Source organism: Neovison vison, chromosome 8, assembly GCF_020171115.1.
Source record: "Neovison vison isolate M4711 chromosome 8, ASM_NN_V1, whole genome shotgun sequence".
Lineage (NCBI taxonomy): Eukaryota > Metazoa > Chordata > Mammalia > Carnivora > Mustelidae > Neogale > Neogale vison.
In genome coordinates, this window is record NC_058098.1 from 83081816 (window position 1) to 83109618 (window position 27803).

Genomic DNA, 27803 nt, shown 5'->3' on the forward strand with positions numbered 1-27803 from the left:
CCCCGCAGGCGCTCGGTCCTCGCGGCGCTCCGCCCCCTGCCCCTGGCTCCCGCACCTCCGACGGGCGAAGCCGGGTGATCCGGAACGCTAGCATTAAGGGGGTGGGAAGGTGTGAGCCGCAAACCCCGAGGAGGGCGGGAAGGAGGAGGAGGCCCCGGGGGTGGTCAGGGGGACTGGGGGTCCCGCCGGCAGAGTCCCTCCGCCGCCGGACCGACGCGGGCTGACTGTGGCGGCCTCGGGTCAGGACACTTGGAGGGGCGGCGCGGTGAGCGGAGCCATGGCCTCGGGTGAGTGTCTCAGACGCGGGACTCGACCGCGGGAAGGACCTTGTCCGGGGGTCTTTGCAGCTCAGAGTGTCGGGGTCTCGGTTTCGGTTGTGCGCGTTGTCTTTTTAAAATCGTCTCATCTGGCAGATTGTCAGCCTAAAGTTACCTGGATCGGGGGTTTGCGTGCGAAATCAAAGTCTTGCTCTGTAATTTGATGCCATTATAAGAGCCGGAACCTTAGAAATTCCCAGCGACTAGATTTTTAGGATTAGGGAAGTAACACGAATCTAAACGAGGACGGAGAGTTCTCATATTTAAAAATTGATTTATATTGAAATGGTGGTTTTATGTTTTAGAGCAGGAATGAAGAACCTTCAGACCTCAGGAGTGCTCTCCTTTTTTTTAGTTTAATTTCATCAAACGCCAGGAGGTGACCGCTGATGTGTTGACAGTTGTACAAAACGAGGTGCGGCTTTAAAAGTCACCAGTGCTATCTTAACAGGTCTTAAGTGGAAATGTTGCTTCAACAAAGTGGATGATTTCTACTATAAAGCGGGTACTTTCTAGTTTACGGAGAAGTCATTTTTTTTTTTCTTTGTTGGAAGAAAGGGGGAAGGAGTATCCGCGCTTAATTTAAAATAGGAGTGGAAATGAAAGCTTTACATCACTAATGTAACGATTCATTTTCAGTTAATAGATGCGTAAATCGCTTGCTGCGGGGGGCGGGGGGCGACGAGTTTACCAAGGAACAGGTTAGAGGGCAAGGGAGGGAGTCTCATATATATATAGCCGTGGTTTAGATCTGCCTGTAACCTAAAGGGAAGTAAATCAAGTAGACTGTGTTTGAGTTGGACCTTTACAGGATTCTGGCAAGGTTCACGGGGCCCTTTCCCGGCAGACGGAGCAGAGGCAGGGAGGCCTGGTAGGGTAAATTAGCGCTATACTAGGAGGCTGAAGGTTTGGGGGGGACTTGTTTCTGGTTGACCCGCGTCCTCCCAAGACCCTGGTTCAGTGACCCTCAGAGGCTGATGTCTAGCTGAGAAGAGGAAGTAGAAAGCATTAAAGGATTTTTTTTAAGGGGTTGAGCAGAACAATGCCATAGCTACTGCTGTAGGCCGAAAAGGAAATTGGGGTGGTTCACATGACATTTGATTTCAGTTTGTCTGTGGTTTTTTATGTGCGAATACAAGTGTAGTTTAAAATATTTCAACTTTCTCTTTACCCACTTCAGTGACCCCAAACTTTCAGATAATTTTGTAAATTTATAATTTAAAAGCACATTTAGATTGAAAGCCCAAAGATGATCTGAAATATTTGGCTAATTTATTGGTTGACAGAGATTTTGTATGAAAGTAGTCAAGAATGGTAAGCGTTATAAAAAAAGGTCAGACGCGTTATAAAAAAAGGTCAGACTGCTGCCAATTTAACCAAATTTCATTAATTTGTGGCATGAGTGTAATACTTCTAATTCTTTTAAAGAGAAAAGAACCATTTACACAGAGAATAACGTAAGACCTAAATCATTTAAAAATATGATACGATTTAAATTTGTTTAATGGCACTATAGTTTGTGCTGTTGTGAGGACTGATTCTCTAAATTGAAGGGGAAAAAAAATTAAAGGAATGAAAAGTTGTAGGGTAATTATCTTTTTTTTTTGCCTTTTCTGAAGTTACATTAAAATGGGACTATTTAAAATATGGCAAGTCAGGGCGCCTGGGTGGCTCAGTGGGTTGAGCCGCTGCCTTCGGCTCAGGTCATGATCCTGGGGTCCTGGGATCAAGTCCCGCATCGGGCTCCTTGCTTGGTGGAGAGCCTGCCTCTCTCTCCACTTCTGCCTGCCTCTCTGCCTGCTTGTGTGCTTTCTCTCTCTCTTTCTGACAAATAAATAAAATCTTTAAAAAAAAATAAAAAATAAAAAAAATAAAATAAAATAAAATATGACAAGTTATTTAAGTTGTAATTTAGTTGTTTGAAAACTGCCAAAGAAATTTTTAAAAAGGAATCTGAGAGTATTTTTCTTAGTCACTTGTAAAGGCCTTAGAGAAGAAGATTCAGTAAATTATAAATTCTAATTGTTTTGAAACAGTAATTGAACCAAAAGAGTAATAGGGAAAAATTTTTGCTTAGTTAGTTATCACTGTCTAGTTTAGATTATTTGTAGTAAAGTAGTATTAAAACCTCAAAAAGTATTTTTATTGACTACCAGGCACTTAAGACCATTTCTTCTTTTCTCACCGGATGTCATATGTAAATAGGTATGTGTAGCCGGATTTGTTACCTGTAAAATAACAAACGTAGAATGTAAAAGTAACAGATCATAATCTCATTAACAAAATGACTTAAGTACCATGAGTAACAGGGAATTTAATTTATAGATATATAAAAATTATATATATGTATGTGTGTGTGTGTGTGTGTGTGTGTGTGAGTGTGTATATGAATGATTTTATATGATTCTAAGTTTTGTTCAGGTAAATTGCCAAATAAATTATTTAGGATTTCACAGATTGGGTTCTATTAAGCTGTCGTTATTGCCATTTTTTTTTAACTGTCTTTTAACACAATTGATTAGAAAAGTTATTGTTAAGAAAAATGTTCCCTGTCCCAGGTAGGGCATGCATAGGCAGTCATTATGCTATACATATGATTCTGTTTCATTTAATGTAACCAAAATTAGCTATTTTGCCTGAATTTAAAGATTCTCATTGTTCCTGTAGAAAGTGCAAAATATGCTTATGCACATGTAGGTAGCTCTGTTTACTAGTAAGTATGGTAAAATGTTTTAAAATTTGATAATTGATTTTTATTCACAGTTTTCTTTAGTATAGTTCTGTTCTGTCATATAATAGGAAGTACATGAAGAAACTTTTTGTAAACCACACTACTTCCAACTCTGGTGTAAATTTCAAGAGAACTATAAGTATTTCTCTTAAGTAAGGGGAAAAATATCAGTGTAGGTATGATGCAACTTAATCATTAATGACAGAGCTGGAAGCTGGAATTGACAACTAAAGCAAAATACTTTTTTTAGGTAGAAGCCTACACACCATAAACACAAATGCTATATCTGAAATGCCCCACATGAAATGTAGAGACAACAGCTATATAAAAGAATTAAGATGATACATGACAGGGTAAAGAGAATGAATGAGTGAAATGGCTAGGGAGGAATTGTGATGAAATGATATCAGGAATGTCTGGGTTCTGTGTAGTATCTTTCCCAAATACAATGTAAGAGGCTCAGAATTTCCTTTTGTTCTGTCGTTCTCTCATCTGTATTCTCTGCATGTGATTGGGTTTGTAGGCACGTGACCCGGATACCTGCATGGGACATACTTACACTAAAAAAATTTGTTTAATTCATGTTTAGGTAGGCATCTTGTAATTTTTATTTTTGAATCTGGAAGTCTTAATCAAGACAGATCAGTTGGTACTGCCTTTTACTTTTAAGTTGATTAAATACCTGAGTAATCTGGAACAGATATTAAATATTTCTCTACTTTTTCATTCTGGAAGTTAACATTTTTTTTTTTTTCAAGATTCTCTCTCTCCCCACCACAGTGGAATCTCTATTGTGCAACTCTTGCATCTTTTATTTACCTTCTGGTGCATACATCAGCCAAATACTCCTCTGAAAATTCCCTTACGTGGATGCTTAAGACTTATTTGAGAGGCAGCCTCAGATACTGGAATAAATCTGGACTTTAGCCCATAATGAACCTGGTTTATTCCAGTTCTACCACTCTGTGATATAAAAATGAGAATAACTACTACAGCATCTTGTTTTGAGGAACAACAGAGACAATTCATGCCCTTAAATGTTAGTTTTCTTATATAGTGGAGCTGTTTGGAGACTTAGACATCTAGGAAACAAGAGCTACTAGAAGTAATTGGCACTCACTATTGTTTGAGTATCCTGACATTCTAGAATGTGAAACCTTGAAAAATTGTAATAGACTAGAACAGATGCTAGATAGAAAGTCTTTCAAGAATATATGAGAATGAAAAAAAAAAAGAATATATAAGAATGTCCATTTACTTTTAAACAGTTTGAAATGGTTTTCTGCATTTTTAAACTAGTGGAGAAGAATTTGACAGTGATGTTTGGAGGCAGCGTACCTTTTTTCCTTTGTCCACTTCAATGATAGTAAACATTCTGAAAAGAAAGTAAATCAAAAATGTCTTGATAATTGATTGTTATAACTTATCCTTCATTTGACTTCTTTTGTACCTTCTGTGTTAGTCTTTTTCTAGCATGTGGGAATAGGCTTAAGTTTTCATTGCCCTTTTGTTAATTGAATGCCATTCTATGTATGTGAGAAATGGTTACTCTAAATTTTGATCATAATTAGAAGAAATGGAAAAAGTGTGTCTTAAGGTAAGGAAGCTTACCGCCATGATTCAGTTGGGGTCCCAGGTTTGAGGAATGATGAATAGATCTCATTTTCTTTTTCTCCAGAGTAAGTGAAAGTGATACTTAGAAAAGTCTATATTGTTAGAAAAGTGTATATTGTTAGCTCCATCTGCTCCTTCTGCTTTCAGGTACTCTATTATCCAGTACTTTTGCGAGGGAGATGCAGTCTGCAGTTATTCTCAGCTGTGGTGTTGACACATTAGTGTGTGATCATTTGCTTGCCGTATTGTAAGAAATGTTACTGATGATAATCACAATATTAATTTTGTAAACAATTTACCTTTTAAATAGATCAATGTGATTAAAGGTGATCCCTATCATAATGCTTTTTTCCCTTGCTTATATTTGGCTAAGCTTTTTAGAGTGGGAGAGAAAGAGGAGTTAAAGCTGTCAGAATTAAAAAAAAAAAAAAAAAGTTGTCAGATTTCCTCTGCCTGGTTTGTCTGTCATCCAGCCCATACTTGTACGTGAATTTTTGGATTGCTTCTCTGGATATGTGATTCTTTAAGCTTCTTTATGTTTTAGGGCAATGGTTCTTAATCAGGAGTGTGTTAGAATTGCTTGGAAGGCTTTTTCAGAAATATGTTGGGGCTTTATAGATTTCTGTTTCTATTCAGCAGATCACAGGTGGGATCAGGGCACGTGTGTTTTTTGAAAAAGCTTCCAAAATGATTCTGGTATACACCCCACTATGAACTCTTCCAGGAATTTCATTGGATCTAAATACTCACTTGCCTGTGGCAAGATGCATTATCTTCTTAAACTAAGTTGTATTTATTTTAGGTTATTTGCTGTAACGTTATTCTGACTTTACCCCCGGCTGTTTTTATGCTTTTTTTTTTTTTTAATTTTATCCATTGGGATTCCAGCTATCATATTTGCTAATGTCATTCATAATTTCCTTTTTATAATAATAATTTAAATTTATCACCTATAAAATGGGAGAATAATTCCTGTTCTGTTTTTATGAAGATTAAAGTTGAGAGGATCAAATGAGAATATATGTAAAGTACTTTAAAACAGTATTATAATTACTGTAATTAATTTTTTCCTGAACAATTAATGCTGGTTCCCGGTGCTAGCCATAAGGTTTTAATTAATGTGTTTATTTCCAACAATTGAAGCTCCATTTTTAACTTGTATTTCAATACAATTTTTTAATCTTAAAAACTGAAATAGCATTCTTTTTTGCTTAAGTGAAAATAAAAACATAGGTATATCTTGCAAACATTTTGGCTGTATTTGAAATATTATTTGGGTCAGTATTAGCATTTTACAGTATTGTTTAAAAGGTAGGGGTCAATCCCAACTTTGCAGTATTGGTTTAAAAAAAGTACAGTAATCAGCTTGCTTAGAACCACTTTGGAGAAATTTTAGTACTTTTCAGACCTATAGTGATTCGAGATATTCTTAGTTAGGAGAACTTATTTTCCCTACAGTTCTCTGATTTACATTTTACCTTCTACTCCATACAAGACTACAGTTCAACATTCTATCTTTAGGAAGAAAGGCCCTTTAAAACAGTGCTGAGGAAGGAAGTGACTGGTATATTATACTATGCATGATATAAACGATTAATAGCTGGGAGATATTTTACAATAAAATACAGATAAATTAGACTATGAATAGGTATAAAGAGTAAAAAGTGTAGCAGTTCTAATACCTACAGAGCACTATTTTTTTCCATAGTAGTGGAACCTAATAGGGAAAATATGATTAATCACAATTACTATCCTTTGCTGTTGGTATAATTTACACAAACAAAAAGATTTTTAGATTTTCAGTTATTCACTCCCCAAATATTTACTGAATATCTATGTGCAAGGCACTGATGAGTACGTCACAATTCCTGCCTTCAAGTAGCTTGAAAAGAAATAGAACAAGTAGTTTTTTTTTCAAGAAGAAATAAAACAGTGAGTCTTCCCTAAATTATAGTTATTTGGAATAATTGCCATAAACAAAATACTATGATAATTTAGAGGAGGGGGAGATTATTTCCAGCTGGGGAAATGTGAAATATTACAATAAAATATTACCTGGTTGATCATGAGACTTTTTATAAATAATGAGCTTGTACAATAGGAAGACTGGATTTCAAAGTTTTTTTTTTAAAGTACTTGATTTTATACAATCACTAATATTTGCCATTATTATAACTTTAAACCTATAAAAATCATTTTATTTTCTCTTTCAATAACTGCTTTTCTCTTGTCTAGAGACTTTTTTTCACAAACATTTTCTAGTTTAAAGAAGCATTGTGTAACCAATGACATATGTGAAAAATCACTATGAGCCTAGCACTTTTATTCACCCTTCCCCCAAAAGTTAGCTACTTACCATTAATGATGTAATTCTGTAACAACTTCCCACCAAGACACCTTTAAGTAAGTAGTGGGCAGGGATTTATTTGACCTTTAGTTAAACCACATACATTATTTAAGATATCACTTTAAAAAATTCTGTTGAGTATTTCGAGCTATTGAGAGGAAAATGTACTTTCTTTCAAATTCTCCTGCAATGACATATGAGGATGTAAAATATTTGAAGTGAAATGTGAATTTGAGTTATTCATAATATACAAGGATATATAAGTATGTGACATTGAAATACCCATCTGCATGCCTTACATTTTTCAATAAAATATGTGTTATGAATGTGATTAGATTAAAGTCAGTTTTACCTGGCTCTAATAGTATCTTTACTCAGTAACCCAAAGTAGAAACTGTGGAGCTTCAATGATTCTTTACTTGCTCTTAACCCTAATGTTCAGTCAGTCGCTAGGAACTGTCAATTTTATTGAAAGAATTCTTCACTCCTGTTATCACTGCTAGATGTCAGATCTGCCCTCACCGTTGCCCACAGTACTGTCACAGCCTCTAACCCGATCATCATACTGTCTCCTTTCTTTTCAACCTGTCCACTGCCATCAGAATCCTCGCTCTGAAATGTCAGTCCAGAGGCGCCTGCGTTGCTAAGTTGGTTGGGCGACTGCCTTCGTCTCAGGTCATGATCCCAGGGCCCTGGGATAAAGACCCACATGGGCTCCCTGCTCAGCTGGGAGCCTGCTTCTCCCTCTGCCACTCTCCCTGCTTGTGTTCTCTCTCTCACTATCTCTCTGTCAAACAAATAAATAAAATCTTTAAAAAAATAAAATGTCAGCCTGATCATATGATTCCCCTGCAGAAAGCCATTCATTGATTCGTTGTCACTCATGAACTAAAATCCAAATCCCTAATGTCCTCTGTACTTTGAACCCATTTGTACAGATTACAAATGTCCTTCAGCGTTTGGTTCTAAAGGTAGAAGTGTAATCCACTTCCACTGTGGCTTCATTGGTCATTTTAAAACTCTTCTTTTGTGCTGCCCCAGCTTTGGACACATTGTTCCCTTTTACTAGAAGGCCTTCCTCTCTACTCTCCTTACCTTTTTGCTTCATTAACTCTTTTTCCTTTGTTTTTGACATAGGCATGCCTGACTCTTTTGCTCTATCATTTTATGCACAATCTCGTTAGCATAAACAAAATTTTGGTTTTTTTGGACTCTTCTGTAGTCTAATAATTGGTGGTTTTGCCTCATTGTTCTATAAAATTCTTGAAAGTACCAGTTGTTACACCATCATGATATTACTATAAATCATTGTTTTCAAGAAATTATCTGAAACAATAGTAGACAATATTTATCGAGTATTTGTCATAGGCATGATGCTTGTTAAGAACTGAACACACACTACCTTGAATCCTCACAAAACCCCTATAAGGTAGGTGCTATTACTATTATTCCCATTTTATAGATTAGGAGACTTAGAAGATACATTGCCAGGATCCTTGCTATTAAGATATGGCAAAGTAGGACCCAAAAGGCTCCTTCCTAACACTGTACCAGTAAGACCCATTGTATTACCCTTTCTAAAGATTTATTTGCATTCTAACAGAGGGTAAGTCTTTAATCAGAGAAATGGATTATCTAATTGTAGGAATTTAAAAATCACTTAACTGATGGAAGGAAAATGGGTTTTTTTAAAGTGGAAGACATCTTTATACCCCTGAAATAGATACATTGCCAAGTACCCTACTTGTAAGTATACTTGAGTGTCTTCATTGAACTTTTCATTTCTATAATATGGATAGTGAGAAGGGTAAAGATGCATATGTTTTAGACAACTTTACTGGCATATAATTAATGCATGATACATTGCACATGCTTAAAGTTGCAATTTGATAGTTTTTGACATATGAATACAACCTGTAAATCATCATCACAATCAAGATAATTAACATATACATCATCCCCCAAGTTTCCCCATCCATTCCACACCCTTTTTCTTAGGCAGTCAGTGATCTGCTTTTTTTGATTATAGATTCGTTTACATATTTTAGAGTTTTATATAAATGGAATCCTACAGGATGTGCTCTTTTGGTCTCGCTTCTTTCAGTCAGCTCAACTTTTTTTAAATTGGAGTATAGTTGACATATACATTAGTTTCAGGTGTATAACATATAGAATTCATCCATGTTGTATAGATCAGTTCATTCTAAAGTTCATATTTTGAATCACATTTGTTATAGAAAGTGAGTAATTTTCTTTCCTCTGTTGTGTCTTCAGTAAAGAGATTTAGATGGAACTGATTGAAAATTCTGTTGAGTTTAAAATGAATACTTCTGGAACTTAGTTAGATGTTCTGTGTATTAATCCTTTAAGATTCTAGGGGAGATTAAAAAAAAAAACTCAGATATTCTTTCTGCAAGGATTTAAATGCATTTTCATTTTCAAGTAGCAGTCCACTGTTAGGAGTCTAAGGTAAAATCAAGCAGTTCAACTTATTTTGGAGTATGATATTGTACTTTCGAAGACTATCTTCTTTACCCTCCTGGGGGAATCTTGAGGAATATCCTTGTACTTGGTCTTACGTGTGAAGTGAGTATCTCTGAAGTAGGGATCTCAGAACTTCACATTGGCATTAGCTCTTGATATTAAATGATAAAGTGCTAACCAATGAATATGATTTGAGTAATCTTGTGTTAACACTGTATAGGAGCTCAGTATGAATGGGAGAAGAGGCACCTTTACCATCCAATCTTGGGTAATTACATTTCAACCTATTATTTAATATTGGGAGGGAAAATTTTTTAGTCTGCTATTTTGAAAAAAACAAAATGGTCCAATCCATTATTACTATTATTGTAATCTACCCTCCTCCTTTTTTTAAATTTTCAGGTGGCTATAACCCATGTATAGAGATCATTGAACAGCCCAGGCAGAGGGGCATGCGTTTTAGATACAAATGTGAAGGGCGATCAGCAGGCAGCATTCCAGGGGAGCACAGCACAGACAACAACCGGACATACCCATCTATCCAGGTAATAGACCCTTCTCTTGTATGTATCTAACTTTTAATTGCTCCATATTTTTTTTAATTGCTCCATATTTTATCTATAGCAATCACATGAAAGGACCAGTTTCTTAACAGTGTGCTCTCATTTCCACTGTGGCTTAAATATATATTTTCAAGGGATATTTATGACATGACTGTGAATATAAGAGCATGGCATTCGGCGACCCAACATCCAATTATTTTCTCTTGCTCCATGATAATATTTTGGTATAACTTGTTTTAATAGAAAACAAACAGAATCAGATGATATAACCAGTTGAAATCAGGGCAGAAAATAATATGCCAAGGAATGGAGAGGTAAATTCTTCCCTTCTGATATTCCCTGGAAAGTTGCATCCAAACTGTATTTGCCAGTCAGTTGGACTTTATTTATCTAGTGCTAACTGCATTATATAAATTGAACTCTCTTTTAGTAGGTCAGTTCTGAATGGGATCAATTTATGAATCACATATTTAATTTCCCCCTTTTTTCAGATTATGAACTATTATGGAAAAGGAAAAGTGAGAATTACATTAGTAACAAAAAACGACCCATATAAACCTCATCCTCATGATTTAGTAGGAAAAGACTGCAGAGATGGCTACTATGAAGCAGAATTTGGACAAGAACGCAGACCCTTATTGTAAGTACACAGCCACAGACATCTTTAGGAATAGGATAAGCAGAGGATTCTCTGTTTCCTGCACATGTACATCTGTTAACAGGATAAAGTGATTTCTCATTCTTCTATTTACTGTAGTAGACATTTAAATTTTCTTAACTCTTATATTAGAACTTCCCTTTTATTCTTTATTAGTAGACACAGCCCATCAGGGTAGCAAGAATACTTACTTATTGCTACTAAAGGTAAACCTAAACTTATTTTATGTTGTGGTTTTCTTTCTTAGTGTGAACAATCTCTGAAAAATTTTCTTGCATATATTTTTACTGTCCTTTCATTAATAGTTAAAAATTATCAGATATGGGGAAACCAGCTGGAAACCTGGAGTTATTACTTAGAAAAGGACAAGTATAAAAGTAACATGATGGTAGTCCTAAGATAAGAAAAATGATGTAACACCTTGGTGTTGGTGAGTCTGCCAGAAGATGGGTCCATTCATCATGTTGGTGATAGTATAAATTAATAAAATCCTTCTGGTAGGCACTTTAACAACTACATAGGAAAAGCCTGAAAAATATGAATGTCTCTTGAACCAGCAATTCTACTTCTAGGAATTTATCCTCAGGAAAAAATTAAGCATGTTCAGACATTTAGCTATAGTGATGTTCATTGCAGCTTATTTTGTAATGGCAAAAAGTTAGAAGCAATCAAAATAATAAACAAGGAGGGATCCGTTAGACAATCTGGTACATCCATGCAGTGTACTCCTATATAGCCTTAAAAATAACATTGCAAATATCTCTTTGTATAAAAAGATATTCACACTATGTTAGATAAATAGGTTTTAAAACAGCATATGTGATTAAAAAAATCTTAAAAAGCGTATGTGTACATAGACTTGGTAGCATATACACTGAGGTATTAATAGTAGTTGTTTCTTGGTGGGTAAGACTGGGGTTTTATGTTTTTCTTTTAACTTGTGTTTATTCTGTGATTCATCTTTTATAATGAACATGCATTACCTTTGGAAAAATGAACCTAATTACAATGAGGAAAATGTTAGTAACCTCCCTATATATTAACAGTAACTATCTAGAAAATATGCCTTAAAAATATTCCTCTTAAAATAACAACACAAAACAAAAAATATCTAGTAATACACATATGTTGGTACCTCCCAACACTATTTTACATTGTGGACCACTCCCTTCTTGGAACATTCTCATTTCTTGATTTCTCTGAGAACAAACTCTCCTGTTTTATTTCCTACTTCTCTGGCTGTTCCTTCTCAGTCTTAATTACAGACAGTTAAATTCTTAGTTATGTCCAGTAATGCCCTTTATGGCTCACCTGCTTCTCTGCCCAGTTCAGGATCCTGTTAAGGATCACACACTGTATTTACTTGTCGTGTTTATTTACTTGTCACGATTATTAAAGTTTCCTTTGATTTAGTATAGTTTCTCAGCCTTTTTTGGTCTTTCCTGACATTACCATTTTTTTTTTTTTTTGAAGAGTCTAGGCTACTTGTTTTGAAGATTGTTGAATGTGGATTAGTCTGAATTAGTCTGAATGGTTGCTTGTTTATATTCATGTTAATATGAGTAACATGAATAATATTTTCATGTTAACATGAAACATTTTGGATGAGAAATCTACAGAGGGGGTACTATGTTGTTTTCAAAATATCCCTTCAGGAGACATGGGATATTAGTCTTTTCCATTGGCAATATTAATTGGCATTCTGTTACAAAGAAAAACTTTCCCTTTTTTCCTTTCCCCATTAAAAAAAAAAATACCACTGTAGACCCATGGATTTTTATATTCAGTGTACTCTATCTAGTCCATTACTGGCATTATTATTTTGATGTGCAGATTGGCCCAGATTTGACCAATGCAGGCCCTTTCCGCCTGCTTCCTATGTCCTTTTGATATGCTTCTGTCTTTCTTGGGGCACTTCTTTACTTTCTGACACAGCAAAGTGTTCAGGATTTACTTGTACTTTTCTTGCCCCAGCTCTGAAATCAGTTATTTCTAAGGAGCCCTGGTTCCTTTCAGTGGAGAATGGTATTTTCATTGTCTTTTTGACATATTCTCTTAAATATATCAAAAGCACCTCAACTAGAATATGCCCCAAACCCTGACTTTTCCATGATAGTACTTCTTTCTTCTCAGTGGGTCTTCCAGTGTGCCTTATCTCAGGGGTTGCTGTAAAAGCCCCCAGACACGAGTATCATCCTCGCGCCCCTCACCCAGGCACACACATTGAATTCATTAACAGGTACTTCCTAAATAGTTCTTGAATCTGTACACTGCTCTTATTGATCTCCATCATCACACTACCCATGGTCCAAATGCAGGCTGCCACAATAAACCCCTGACTGGTCTTCCTGCATCAACTCTCTTTGTACCTCTTCCCCCCAGCTCTGTCCTCCACTTTAGCCAAGGTGACTTTCTTAAAAATTAATTTATTTGGAGTGATCTTTTCAAATACAAATCTGACTGTCATATTCCCATTTAAAACATTTTAATGGCTTTATGTGGCTCTTGGAATAAGGGCAGTATTCCTTATTGGCCCACAAGTTTCACAGGGTCTGCTTGTATTTGTAACCTTCATCCTGTGCTCTCCTTGAAGTCCATACTCCAGTCCCAGAGACCTTCCTCTAGTTTCCTGTGCTCACCAGACTCTTCTGTAGGAGCCTTTGCTTGTTCTGTTCCTTCTGCCTGAAGTCTTTACTCTCCTCTTCCCCTAGTTCATCTCTGTTTATGTTAAGTACCACTTTGTACAGTAAGCTTCTCTGTCCTTCCTGAACTGATCAACTCTCTCCTGTCATAGGTTTCTATGACATAGTGTATGTCTCCTTTAATAAAACTTGTCATGGTTTCAGTTTAGCATTTTTTGCATGTGATTATTTAATATTGATCTGTCTGCTTCACTAGGCTAGAGGTCAGCAAACTTTCTCTGTTAAGAGCCAGATCATAAATATTTTAGGCTTTGCAGGCCATATGGTCGCTGTTGCATCTGTTCATTTCTGTTGTAGCATGAAAGCACAACATAGACAATGTGTAAACAAATCAGCTTGTTTGTGTTCCAAAAAATCTTTATTTAGAAAAACAGGTGGTGGGCCGAGTATGGTCCATGGGCCACAGTTTGCAAACCTCTGCACTAGACTTAGCTCCATGAGGAGAGGGATTGTAATGCCCATTATTTTCTCGAGTTTTTTGTACAGAGTAGGAATCCCAAAATTTGTTGAATGACTGAATCATGAATGAATGAATAATAGTTTCAGATAATCTTCATGATCCTTGGTTTCCTTGTGTCAGAATTTCAAAAATCTCTCATTTCTAATATTCTATGAATAGCAGTCAAATACAATTTTTCAGATGAAACGAAATTAAGTAGTGTATAAATATAGTAAAATAAATAATTCTTTAAAATCTTTCATCAAAGAAAAAGTGAGAACCAAGGTGTGAATCTTTCAAAGAAGTGGAATACTTTTGAGGAAGAGGATTATGGGTTTCAGGGTTTCCAAAAAGGATTATGAATTCAAGATTTATTTTTTAATTATTGGAGAGAAAGGAAAGAAATGCCAAAGATACTTTAGGAGCTAACAAAAAGACAAGTATGGTGAAGGTGCAGAGCATAAACATAAGGCCCTGTGAGCATGGAGAGGAGCAAAGGAGGCAGGCAGCCTCCTGTTGCCCAAGTGCCATGTGAAGTTTGAACAAATAGTAATGTTATTATAACCAAGTTTTGCTTCCTTATTCACACCCACCCAGCTTTAATGATGTCATGGTTTTTCCATGTGGGAACAAGTATGACTGGTGGTGGTAGGGGAGTTCCCCCCACCTTCATCTGTGCTACAGATATGCAAACTAGTAATATTTGTAGCTTTTGAGAAGTTTTCCATAAATGGCATTTTGAAACTTTTGCTAAATATTATCGTTCATATTAAACATCTTTCTAATTTAAAAGAAGACACTTCAGTGCTTTCTTATGAATGATTATTATAACTTCATGTAATATAGCATAAGACACATTCCACTGCTACTAGTAGTGAAGTCAGGGCTCAAAAATCAATTTTTTTTTTGTCTGTGGAATAGATCAGGTGTGAGAGGACTAGCAGGACTTGTGGTAAATTGAAGAGCCTTGATTAAACGGGCCGCAGGTGATCGGCTCCATCGAGGTGCTCCTGTACTCTGCTGTGTCCAGACCTTTCGAATGTTCAAGAGAAGCCAGAAATCAAGATGTTCATATGCAATTACTGGATTGTTAAATGATAGTAGAGTGTGTGCTTTTTTTTAATACAGGCAACACTTTTATGGGCTCAGCAAAACATACCTGTGGGCCTCCTTTTACAACTTTTTTGCTTGGGAGGTCAGTTTTACTTTCCTGTTAATGTTCATCTGTTTTGGTGTATTTGACATAAGCATAGAATGTACCCTTGATTTTTGTAGTATTTTTTGGTAAAACTTCATTTATATGTCCTTGTGTTCAACTATAATACAGTTTGAAAGCTCTGTTTTCCTTTTAGTTTTCAAAATTTGGGTATTCGTTGTGTGAAGAAAAAAGAAGTAAAAGAAGCTATTACTTCAAGAATAAGGGCAGGAATCAATCCTTTCAATGGTAAGTAATGTCTGAGAGAATTATTTCTGTTATTTGCATATTGACCTATTTGTGCAAATTAATTCTGTTTGTGTCTTGAACCTGTGCTTTAGAAGCTGTTCTTAAGTTTTGTGATCACTCTTCTGCTTGCTGATAGATACCTGTATCTGAAGAATGAAGAAAATTTAAAACCTTTCATAGTGTTGGGGAAAAAAAAATTCTCTGACAAACAAGGCTTTCTGGTATCCATGGAGAGGTACATTGTATTCTATAAGAAAACCTCACAAATGTCCTGATTTCTTTTTGAATGTGGCCTTCCATTTGCCACTCCAGCAGACAGTATACATTACCTTCTCTGCATGAGGTTATTTAAATCAAGGTCATACTCAAGAGCGAAATTTAAATTAATCCCAGTGTGGAAGAAGACATATAGAAATAGTAGAAGCTATACAAAATACCTTCATAGTATATTTGTATATAAGGCTAGGTATTTACTGGTTAGTGGGTTTTGTCGAGGATAGTGTGATCTGGTGTAGTGCCTGGCAATTGTGAGCACTCTGTGTTGTTTGAGAAGATGAATAATTATACCAGGCTTAATGCTGGCACCCACACTAGGGTAGTGTCCACTGTAATGTCTTCTGCAGCTACTTCAATAGGCATAACGCAGGAACTGAACAACTATAACATTTTCAAAGAACAGATCTCTTAAATAGATTTAAGATCTCCTCATATTGTTGGTTTGTGTTTTTCCTGGATATATAAAAATAACTTAAGGGTTATGAAGATAATTTAAGGAATATGTTCATAACCAAGTACTGTGTTTTTATGAACCATAATGTCTGCATCTCTTCTCCTAGGTCTTTATTTTTTATACTGCTTAGTATAATGCTCTAAACAAAGAGCTCTAAACAAATCAGCTTGTTTGTGTTCCAAAAAATCTTTATTTAGAAAAACAGGTGGTGGGCCTTCTTCCCCTTCAGTTTTCCTCATCAGAGCAGATGACTGTTAATTTTGGTGTGTATTTTTCTAGAGTTTCCTTTATACATGTATATCTGTCTCCCTAATTTAGGAGCTTAGCATCTCATAGTTTTTACAATGGAGACTACTGTAGTGTAGGATGCCAGCATTTAGCTTGGTGTAGTCATTCATTTGTTCAAACAATACAGAGTGCTTACAGTTGTTATCCAGCAAAATCTATGAAACAGTAAATATCCAGCTGTATACACAACTATATGCATGTATTTTTTTATATAAATAGAACCATGCCACACTGCTGCTGCTTTTTTCTTTTCACATAGGAATAGATCTTAAATATTTTGCCATGTTAGTACTTATAAATCTATTTTACTTTTTAACAGAGTGCTCTACTGTTTGGATAGACCAGTTTATTTAACTAGCCATCTGTAATGAACATTTAGGTTATTTTCGTTTTATTTTAAAAAACTCCACTGAACATATATACATGGAGTTCTGGTGTGATTATTTCCTTGGGATAAATGTTGGGGTTTTGTTTTGTTTTTTTGTTTTTGTTTTTTATTTAAGTCCTCTCTACATGGGGATCAAACTCATGACCCCGAGATCTAGGATTGCTTGCTCTTCAGACTGAGTCAGCCAGGTACCCCTAGGATAAATATTCAAAAGTGGAAAATTTCTGTGTTAGGAATATGCCCATTTTCATCGCTAAAGTAAAACCCCAAACTTATAAAGAGTCCATCTAAGTCCAGATGTAGTATAAATAAGGGATCATGTAGTATAAAACGAGAAGATCATAAATAATAGCTACCATGTATTAAGTATTTTTTCTGTGTCAAGGAGTAAATGTTAAGTGTTTTATGTATGCTATATATTTAGTCATTACAGCAGCACTGCTTTCTAGAAGAGAATCCTAAAGCTTTGGTTATGTAATTTTCCTAAATTATGTAGCAAGTACAGGTGGCAGAGCTAGAGTTCAAGTCTCGGTCTCCTGACTCCAGTGGAAAAGGCATTCAGAAAGGAAGATGCAGGAGTCAAGAAGCAGATGGGCCCTCTAGAATATTTTTAGGTTTTTTGTTTTTTACCAATCCAGAACCAGGCATGATGTTAATAATAATCATATAGCACTTAGAATAGTTCTTAGTACAAAACAGGTGCTTTGCATATTTTATTTTACTTAAAAAAATTTTTTTAAGTTTTTTTTCTTTCTTTATTTAAGTAATCTCTACCCCCAGTATGGGGCTCAAACTCACAACCCCGATATCAAGAGTCACATGCTCTTCCAACTGAGCCAGCCAGGCATCCCTTATTTCATTTAATTCTTACAGCAACCTATGGGTAGGGTCTATTGTTATCTCCATTTTGAAAAGAAGGAAGTGAAGGCACAGAAAAGTTAAGTAATTTTCTCAATCATAGAACTGGTAAGTGGTGGTGCTGGGATTTGAACACAGGGAACCTAGCTACCAGGCTTATGATCTCTACTGAGCTACCTAGGTGGATTTAGACTTAGGGAATGGAGCAGTCCTGCCAGTTGGGCCGTCACAGTATTTGTGGTTTTGGTTGTTGTGTTGTTTTTTGTAACATCCATTTCTTCCCCATAACCCTTTTGGTCTCTCTAGTTGAAGGACTATCTCACAATTTGAGTTGTGGAATCCACCCCACCCTGTTAGAGTAATCTTAGAATAGTGCTTTCAGCATATTATTCTGATTAAGAATTTGGAATGGCTTCTTTAAAAGTTTAAAAACTAAATGGCCCTAAATTGAAAGTCTTAGACATGTAACTCCAACATATCTTTCCTGCCTTCTCTGCCACTAGTCCTCTTCATAAACCCCTCACTGTTCCCGCAAATCTCTGTTGTTCACCCTACCCTGACCATCTCTCAGTCCATTTCCATTTTCCAGAGGAATGTAAGCCTACATCATTTGTAGCCTGAAGCCTGGACTATTGTTAGCCCCTAAACCTGTGGTCCTGCCTCTGTTTTTTATCATCTTCCAAACACTTTATACACTGCATGCAGAAATATCCTTCTAAAGCCAGTAGGAATCACTTCAGAGCTCTACTTACCATCATTCAGAACACCTAACTTACAGTAATAAACAACAAAATTTTTACAAATTGCAGGTTATATAAAACAGAAAAGGGAGAATATAAATCTGTATGCGAGAATATAAATGTATATATAATTTACCATCATCCCCATTTTATAGATGAGAAACAGATTTTATTTTTTTTTAAGATTTTATTTATGTATTTGACAGACAGAGATCACAAGTAGGCAGGGGGGGGGGGAAGCAGGCTCTCTGCTGAGTAGAGAGCCCGATGCGGGGCTCAATCCCAGGGCCCTGGGATCATGACCTGAGCTGAAGGCGGAGGCTTAACCCACTGAGCCACCCAGGTGCCCCAAAATAAGAATCATTTTTAATAGTCTTTGTATTTTCACATGATATTTGATCTCTAGAAAACAGACTGTCACATGGGATAGCATCAGTCTATGAATCAGAATTTGTAGATCCTATTCTGCTAAGCATTTACAGTTCCATTGGCTTTTTTTTTTTTTTTAAACCCAGGAGAACTGAGAAACTCCTTTGTTTCTATATATCATAAATATATATCACAAAAACCAAGTCAGATGGTTTCTTACAGTACAGCAGAAATCTGTACATGAAGTGATACAGCCATGAAAAAGTATCAATTTAGCTCTGACAAATTTCTAGGTTAAGTGGTAGAATGTGAACTTGCAGATCCCAAAAATAAAATAAACAATCAAAGAAAGGATAATTCTACCTCTGAGTTCAGGTTATTTAAATCAGTTTTTAGTGTTTTGAGTTTTTTTAGAGAAATTAGATTTTGTTTTGCTTCGTATTAGAGATGTACATTTTAGGTTTTATTTCAACATTCTAGGAAAACAATAACATATAACAATCTATTTCTATTATGGAAACTACATAAGAATAGAGAATGAGGCCTACTCTAACCATCTATTTATATTTATAACCTGTTGCCTCCAACTACGGATTCCCAAACTCCTTACATTGCTGATACTCCCCCTTAGCACTTTTCATTATCTAATAAATTATATAATACACTTATCTAGTAAATTTGTTAATTGTTGGTCTTTCTTCACAGAAATATAAGCTCCTCAAAGGCAGGAATTTCGGTCTGTTTTATACACTAACTTACCAAAAGCACCTAGAACAAGCTAGGACTATAATGACTAAATGAGATAAAAACCCATTGAAGGAATGAATGCACATAAGTAGTTAAGATGTGTAACCTACTGCACAGAAGTAGAAGACTTTTATCTCAAGGCACTTAGTCATGAAGATATTTAATATAAATACACTATTTGGTACCAAAGTGAAATATAACTCAGTTTCATCATAGATCCTGTCCACAATGAGCATGAAATGCATCTCAGAAGACAACCGATGCATTAAATGATGCAACAGATGTCACAAACTTTTCATGACCAATTACTGATCTGGTATCTTTCAGTTCATTCTTTCTTTTTTTTTTTTTTAAAGATTTTATTTATTTATTTGACAGATAGAGATCACAAGTAGTCAGACATCGCAGGCAGAGAGAGAGGAAGAAGCAGGCTCCCCACTGAGCAGGGAGCCTGATGTGGGGCTCGATCCCAGGACCCTGGGATCATGACCTGAGCCGAAGTCAGAGGCTTTAACCCACTGAGCCACCCAGATGCCCCCTTTCAGTTCATTCTTAACTCCTAAGGTATAGCTCCTTCAGGGCCCAATCAGAGTATTGGGCATTTACCGGATCTTCCCTCTTCAGTAGAACCTGAACACTTTTATTTTTCCTCTATAGGCTATTGAGAATTTATCTCAACTTCACATTTTGTTAATGACATCCTACAAAATTGGCAGTCTCTATCTAGAAAAAAAGAGGTCTCTTATGAACTTACCTCTCTGGGTTTTTGTGATATTGGGATTTATAATAAATAGATGTTTGCTCTTCACCCCCATTCCCGGCAAAGAACTCCTAAAACTCTTGCTAAGTGATAACAGCAAAAAACCTGAAAGGAGTATCTTTTGTTATTTGTAATAAGCCCCTTTCAGCCACACCTGTTATGTCATATTATGATATGATACCAACACCTACATCGCAGGTGTATATTTTGACCTTCTATTTGAAAAGATAAGTTCTTGTAGATGCCTTAAAATGCTTGGTTTAAGAATACTAATGGGAATATTTTAAATGTTGTGATAGCTGCTGAGACTGTGAGCATAGTTTAAATAAAAAGTCAAAATCAAAATTCTACTGTCATTTTGCTACTGCCTGTAAGACTAAAGAATTTGGGTTTTAACAGTGTTTCAAATTTAGTATTTCAAATTTTAATACTTTCTGAAAAATGAAAGTTTTCACATAATTGTGTATTTTACGCTTTTAAAAAATAGGACTCTGTTATGATTTATTCCTACAGCTTATATTATTTGAAAATGTGGTTAATGTTTTCTTTTAGAACTAGATTTCTTTTCAGATATCAATTTAACAAACTGTCATCACATTATATCTGTCATAAAGGTTTTTATATTTTTTTCAAAACTGCAAATTTTTCCTGCTATAGCATTGTTTGTTTGTTTTTTTAAAGCAAACCTAATTTGGACATAAAATTTTTTTATGGAAACTCGCTAGCTACCTTATATCATCTATTATCTTCTTAATATTTAATCCCTAAGATACTATTCTGAAATTTAGTAGATATTTCTGTATATGTCACCTTTATACAAAACATGTAAACATGTGTAAAATTTTCTAATTAGAGTTCAGTTTTCAAGAGCATGGGTTCAGGATTCACTGACTTCTTAGTATGACTTCCTTCTCTGCCACTTCCTATCTGTGGAACTTTGGAGAAGTAATTTCATCTCTTTAAAATCTGTTTCTTGAGGCACCTGGGTGGTTCAGTGGGTTGAAGCCTCTGCCTTCTGCTTAGCTCATGATCCCAGGGTCCTGGGATCGAGCCCCGCATCGGGCTCTCTGCTCAGCAGGGAGCCTGCTTCCCCCCTTCTCTCTGCCTACTTGTGATCTCTGTCTGTCAAATACATAAATAAAATCTTTATTAAAAAAAATCTGTTTCTCATCTAGAAAATGGGGATGATGGTAATTTTTATACACATTTACATTCTCTCATACAGAGTTATATTCTCCCTTTTCTGTTTTATATAACCTGCAATTTGTAAAAATTTGGTTTTTTATTACTGTAAGTTAGGTGTTCTGTTCTAAATTTCAGATGATTTAGGATAGTTACTTCTTGACCATGCACATAACTTAGTGAATAGTGTTAGTGACTACATATTATAATGATAAAAGGCACTTTTGAGATTGTATACTGTTCTATCTTGTTAGTATAGACTGCATGCTATTTAGGGTTATTGAGTATGTTGGGCAGGGAGGAGGACCTAGCAGGATTTTAGTTCTATGTGACTATTTTACATCCTTAAAAAAAATTTACTATTTAGTCCCAGAACAGCAGGTGTTTGATACCGAAGATTGTGACCTCAATGTGGTGAGATTATGTTTTCAAGTTTTCCTCCCCGATGAACATGGTAATTTGACAATGGCTCTACCTCCTGTTGTCTCTAACCCAATTTATGACAACCGTAAGTACTTTATTTTCTTCTATTTGTAGCATTAGCTTTTTTTTTTTAGTTTAATTTTATTAAGTATTTTGGCAGTTAGAGAAAGAGTATGTTCATTATAAGAAAAATTCAAGCATTACTGAAATAGCAAGAAGAAGACATCTTTGATCTCCTCCTCCAAAGACAATCACTATCCCTAGGTACATATTTCACCAGTTTCTTTATATATAAAAATACATCATCACTGTCATTCATACAATATACTTTTGGCAACATAAAAAAAACATCATAGATCCTTTTTTAAAAATTTTTTTCTCTTAGCAATGTATCTTGAGCCTTTTCCCCTTTTGGGTGCCTTATTCTCTTCAGTAGCTGCGTTATTTACTTATATGGCTCTATCACAATTTTATTAACTCATTACCCTATTATAATATATTTGGTTTGTTTCCTTCTTAATTTTTTTCCTCAACAAATTGTACTTCAGTAAATTGTACTTCAGTAAATTTGCATATTTTGTGCAAATATGTCTCTAGCATAATTTTACAGAGGTAGAAATGTTGGCAAATGCTAGATCAAAGGATATGGATATTTGTAGTTTTAAAAGATTGTGAAATTTCCCTCAAAGTTTTTGTGTTTGTGTGCACGTGTGTGTATTTGCTCTTATGTATGCATTCATTCATGGTATATTACTGCCTGTTTTGCCTATAGTAACATAGTGGGACATAGGTCTATAAAGGTGGATCAGAGTATCCTCATCATGGAGAACTTTGAATTGCCAGGGAGAGTTACTGAAATTATATTCCTAATAGAAAGCACAAAACTGCATTGCTATAGGCTTATAGTTAAGATTTAATCTGGTGACAGTGTATGAATGGATTGAAGGAATCAGATTTAAGTGGAGGATCTATCATTGCTGAGAAATGAAGTCACAAGGCTATAAACCAGGTTGGGAGTGTAGTTAGAAAGGAAAAGTACAGCTATAAAGGATTAATGTAGTGTCCTTAATTTATGTATACACTAAAGCTTTTATCTGTCTTGTAAATTGTTTCCCTAGTATTCTCACCATGAAAAAGGAATAAAAAATACTACTAATGCAGAAACCCATTAAAACAATCCTTTATATTTAGGTGCTCCTAATACTGCAGAATTAAGGATTTGTCGTGTAAACAAGAACTGTGGAAGTGTCAGAGGCGGCGATGAAATATTTCTACTATGTGACAAAGTTCAGAAAGGTACTTATTTGTCTCATTGAATTTAGAATATACAGATCTAATACCATGATAAATTCACTGTAAATTGAAAATAATCTTAAATTGAAAGTGCAGTTAATACATCTAATGTACCAAAAACCATAGTTTAGCTTAGTGTACCTTAAACATGCCCTTACATTAGCCTGCAATTGGGTAAAATGACCTAACACAAAGTCTACTTATAATAAAGTGTTGAATAACTTACATAATTTTATTGAAAACTGAAAGTACTGAAAGTGAAAATCAGAACAGTTGTGAGTGTATCTGTTGTTTACCCTCCTGGTCATGTCGCTGATGGGGCTTGCTGCCACTGCCCAGCATCTTCAGAGTGTCATACAGCCTATCCCTAGCCTGGATTTTGATTTTGATCTTTATCAAAATCTGAAATACATGTTCTACTGAATGCATATCACTGTCGCACCACCATCAAGTCCAAAAATTGTGAAGTTGAACCATCATCAGTTAGGGACCGTCTATATTTTAGATTAATAGATGGATTTTGTTTTCCATTGCTATTCCTTTGCTTTCGTATTCACTAGATGACATAGAAGTTCGGTTTGTATTGAACGACTGGGAAGCAAAAGGTATCTTTTCACAAGCTGATGTACACCGTCAAGTAGCCATTGTTTTTAAGACTCCACCATATTGCAGAGCGATAACAGAACCAGTGACAGTAAAAATGCAGTTGCGGAGACCTTCTGACCAGGAAGTTAGTGAATCTATGGATTTTAGATATCTGCCAGATGAAAAAGGTATGACTTCTTGGTGGTCATGTTTCTTAAAGTTAGTTCTCTTGTAAGATATATTTGGATACAGTAAGGTTTATTCACAATTTACATTTTATTTCCTGAAAGTTTTCAGTTTTTTTTTAATCAATTGATTTTTCTGCTCTTTGCCTCTCTTTCTTTGGAAAGGAATCTAGAATAATTTCAGAGTATCTGAACTGTTTATCAAAATTTATTGTATATTTGAAGTTCTGTTTTTTTTTTTTTTTTGTATATGCTTATGCATTTCTCTATTTTACATATATATAAAAACCTTGATTTCACACAGATTAACTGCAATTCTAAGTCAACTACACAAGATTGAAGTTCTGTTTTTGTCCTTATTGTGCCCTTTTTATAGTTGGAAAGCTTGCCATTCAGAGTGGTTTTGGTTTTGTCCTTATCTGCCCTTATTGCATTAGTTGATATTGTTGTCTTATAGGTGTTATAAGAAAACAAGATGAGTATTATACCCTTTACTACTGACTTGGGACACATTCTGTAACACTTACTAAATCCAGATCATATACATTTGTTTAACGCACCTTATGGGAATACAATACCTATTTATTTGTTAAAGGAGAAACAGCATAAACCTATGATGATTCACATGCTTTCCTGGTTTCTTTTTAACTAGATACTTATGGCAATAAAGCAAAGAAACAAAAAACAACTCTACTTTTCCAGAAACTGTGGCAAGATTGTGGTAAGAGTACTTTGGATTGATTTGTATTTAAATAGATTTTGGGTTTTCAGTTTTCCAAATTTTAACTGATGTTCTTTTTTAAATTGCTTAATAATGGAAAAACTTTATCACAGCAGTTAATTTTCCTGAAAGACCTAGACCTGTTACCCTAGGATCAACTGGAGAAGGAAGATTCATCAAAAAAGGTATTTTATCCTACAGAGTATTCCTTATGGTCAAAAGACCAGTGCTTTGCCCAATATATTGGAATTCGATTCTTAGGAATAAAAACTGCTTCTTTGCTATTTTCCATTCCCACAATTTTTTCATGCTTTGAATATTAAATGAATTGATCTCCTCCACTTCTTAAGGTCCTCTTGGAAACTATGATTATGTTTTTGGGATTTATTGTTTGAGAAATTACATTTGTTCATATGGTGGTAATTTTATTTAATTACAGTGTGTCATGGAAGAAATGGTTTGGATCTGGCGAGTTGCCTATCTTTAAAAATAAAGCTTCACTGGAACAGAGCCATGCTCATTTGATTACATATTGTCTGTGGCTACTTTTTTTGCATGATAGTGGCAGAATTGTGTAGTTCCAACAGAGGCTGTATGGCCCACAAACCATAAAATATTCAGCCCTTTACAGAAAAAAAAAAAGTTGTGAACTTCTGGTTTAAATCATCAAACCAGGGTTATTTAACTAGAAGTCTTTTCTTCCCTTTACATTCTTAAACCTGTGCTTTTTAGTATGTATAGCAGTGATTTACTATATAAATAAATACAGAATCTTTAATTTTTACCTGACTGGGAATTTTATAGTACCTTAGAATTATATATATATATCTATTTTTTTCTTTTTAGAGACCTGACGAGAGAGTGACAGAGAAAGGGGAGAGGGGGCAGAGGGAGAGAGAGAATCTTAAGTAGGTTCCATGCCCAGTGGGGAACCTAACTCCAGGCCCAGTCTCACAACCCTGAGCTCATGAACTGAGCTGAAATCAAGAGTTAAACACTTAACCAACTGAAGCACTCAGGTGCCCCTAGAGTTATGTCTTAATATATCTTAGCAAGTTATGTGTATTTTTCAATCATCCCTAATGAGCATTTCCTCCATCCCTCTATTTTCTCCTAAAAGTAGTGAATATGAAATTATTTTGGCTATTTAGATTCCCATTAACTGAAATTCTGATTTTTTCTAAATGCTTTATTTTTTTAAGTAATCTCTATGCCAGCTTGGAGCTCAGACTCACGACCCCAAGATCAGGATTTGCATGCTTTACCAACTGAACCAGCCAGGCATCCCTGAAATTCTAATTTATTTTTCACTTTATAGGGCCTCAGAAGCTAAATTTTCATTATTTAATGAAGCTATCTCTGACAAGATAACTTAACAGAATTATTTTATAGGTATTTGTAAAATAGTGTTACAGAATTCAGCTTTGGGCTCTTACAATAATTTGGTGCTATTTAATATTTTTAACCAAAATGTTACATCAGTTTGCTTGGAAATTTTCTTTATCAGTATGTTTATATGCAAGTTTAATTTAGAGATAATGTTTTTTATACTTTCATTTCAGTTTGTAAAAATACATTTCCTCCCCACAGAATCAAACTTTTCTCATGGTGCAGTTTTGACAGAAATACCCAGGACTTCCGGCATTTCAAGTCAAGGAGATTCCTACTATTCCTCACCTGCATCCATCTCAAATGCACTGTCACAGCATACTCCACCCATACCTTCAATGGTGTCTCCACCTTCTTCAAGCTGGTCAGGTGGGGCCCAGCCTACCTCACGTGCAGTTAGTACGAATCCACTGAGTGGTTTTTCAACAGGGACACTTTCCTCTCATCCACAAGGTATCTCGCAATATCTGGAAATGCCTCTTGAGAGTGATCTGAATGCCTCTAATGCTTGTATTTATAACAATGCAAATGACATAGGCAGAATGGAAGCACCATCCATGTCACCAGCTGATTTATATGGTATTTCTGATGGCAACCTGCTGCCGAATTGCCCTATGAATATGATGACACCTAGTAGTGACAGCATGAGGGAGAATGATAATCCGAGACTTGTGAGCATGAATCTTGAAAACCCCTCATGTAATTCAGTGTTAGACCCAAGAGACTTGAGACAGCTCCATCAGATGTCCTCTCCCGGTATGCCAGCCGGCACTGGTTCCAGTACGGCTGCTTTTGTTCCACAGTCAGAGGCATTTGAGAGATCTGACTTCAACTGTACAGATAACAGTATGATAAATGAGTCAGGACCATCAAATGGTACTAATCCAAACAGTCATGGTTTTGTTCATAGTCAGTATTCTAGTATTGGCACTATGCAGAATGAGCAATTAAGTGACTCATTTGCATTTGATTTTTTTCAAGGTAATTTGTAAAACTTAAATGATTGTTTGGGTATATTGAATTCAAAGCTGGAAAGTATCCTATAGGGAAATTCTGAAATAGAAATTTAGGAGGACATAACTGTTTCTTCTTTTTGAAACATGTGACCTGATACTGTGCGCAGTGGGAATTCTGTCTTTGAGGAGAAAATGAGAGCAAGGCTCCAATTCTTCCAAATACACCTTTTTATACTTTTTTTATATGGTGTTAATGTGTTCTTAGTTAAATGAATTAACTGATATTTGCTTTGAAGCAAATTTAAGGTAAAACCTGTAATGACTGTGTCATTAGAAAAATGATTTCATTATTATTTTTGAGACCCATAGGCCAAGGTGACCCCTAAGGGGTTTTCTGAGGCTTCTTGGAGTTTCTTAGAGTTAATTATAAGTCAAGAATTTTTAAATCTTTAAGAATCTAACTTGGCAGGGGGCGCCTGGGTGGCTCAGTCAGTGAAGCATCTGCCTTTGGCTCGGGTCATGATCCCAGGGACCCTGGGATCCAGCCCTGCAGCAGGCTCCCTGCCCAGTGGGGAGTCTGCCTCTCCCTCTCGCTCTTGTGCACACACACTCTCTTTCTCTTAAATAAATGAAGTCTTTAAAAAAAAATTCTAACTTGGACAGAAGAGAGTTGAAGTGAACTTTCAAGGTAGGGGAAGTTCTCTACATTTTGGATGGTTTAAATCCCTACCTTTAGAATTGCTTATGATTTTAGGTTTATACCCATGTCTTTAAGGTGAAAAAGTTTTTAGACCTCTCTTCTTTCTTGTGTTTCCTCACTCACTGTGATCTCATCCAATTTCATGCTCTCTGTTCATCAGTTTTATCCTTACCTTAGACTTATCCTCTGA

At 35.6% G+C, this 27803-nt stretch overlaps 1 protein-coding gene across 2 annotated transcripts; it reads left to right on the forward strand.

Annotated features, from left to right (window-relative positions):
- Positions 1-149: 149 nt before the first annotated feature.
- On the forward strand, positions 150-27387 carry REL (REL proto-oncogene, NF-kB subunit). Of its 2 annotated transcripts, none has more exons than XM_044264019.1 (10): positions 150-287; positions 9896-10038; positions 10548-10696; positions 15208-15299; positions 21729-21869; positions 22976-23080; positions 23638-23850; positions 24500-24568; positions 24682-24753; positions 26159-27387. In XM_044264019.1, exons 1-10 carry the CDS (start codon positions 278-280, stop codon positions 26947-26949), a joined length of 1785 nt encoding a protein of 594 aa, XP_044119954.1. In that variant the 5' UTR covers positions 150-277; the 3' UTR covers positions 26950-27387. The 2 variants fall into 2 exon arrangements, with proteins under 2 accessions (XP_044119954.1, XP_044119955.1); XM_044264020.1 differs by having other exon boundaries at positions 24685-24753.
- The last annotated feature ends 416 nt before the right edge of the window (positions 27388-27803 follow it).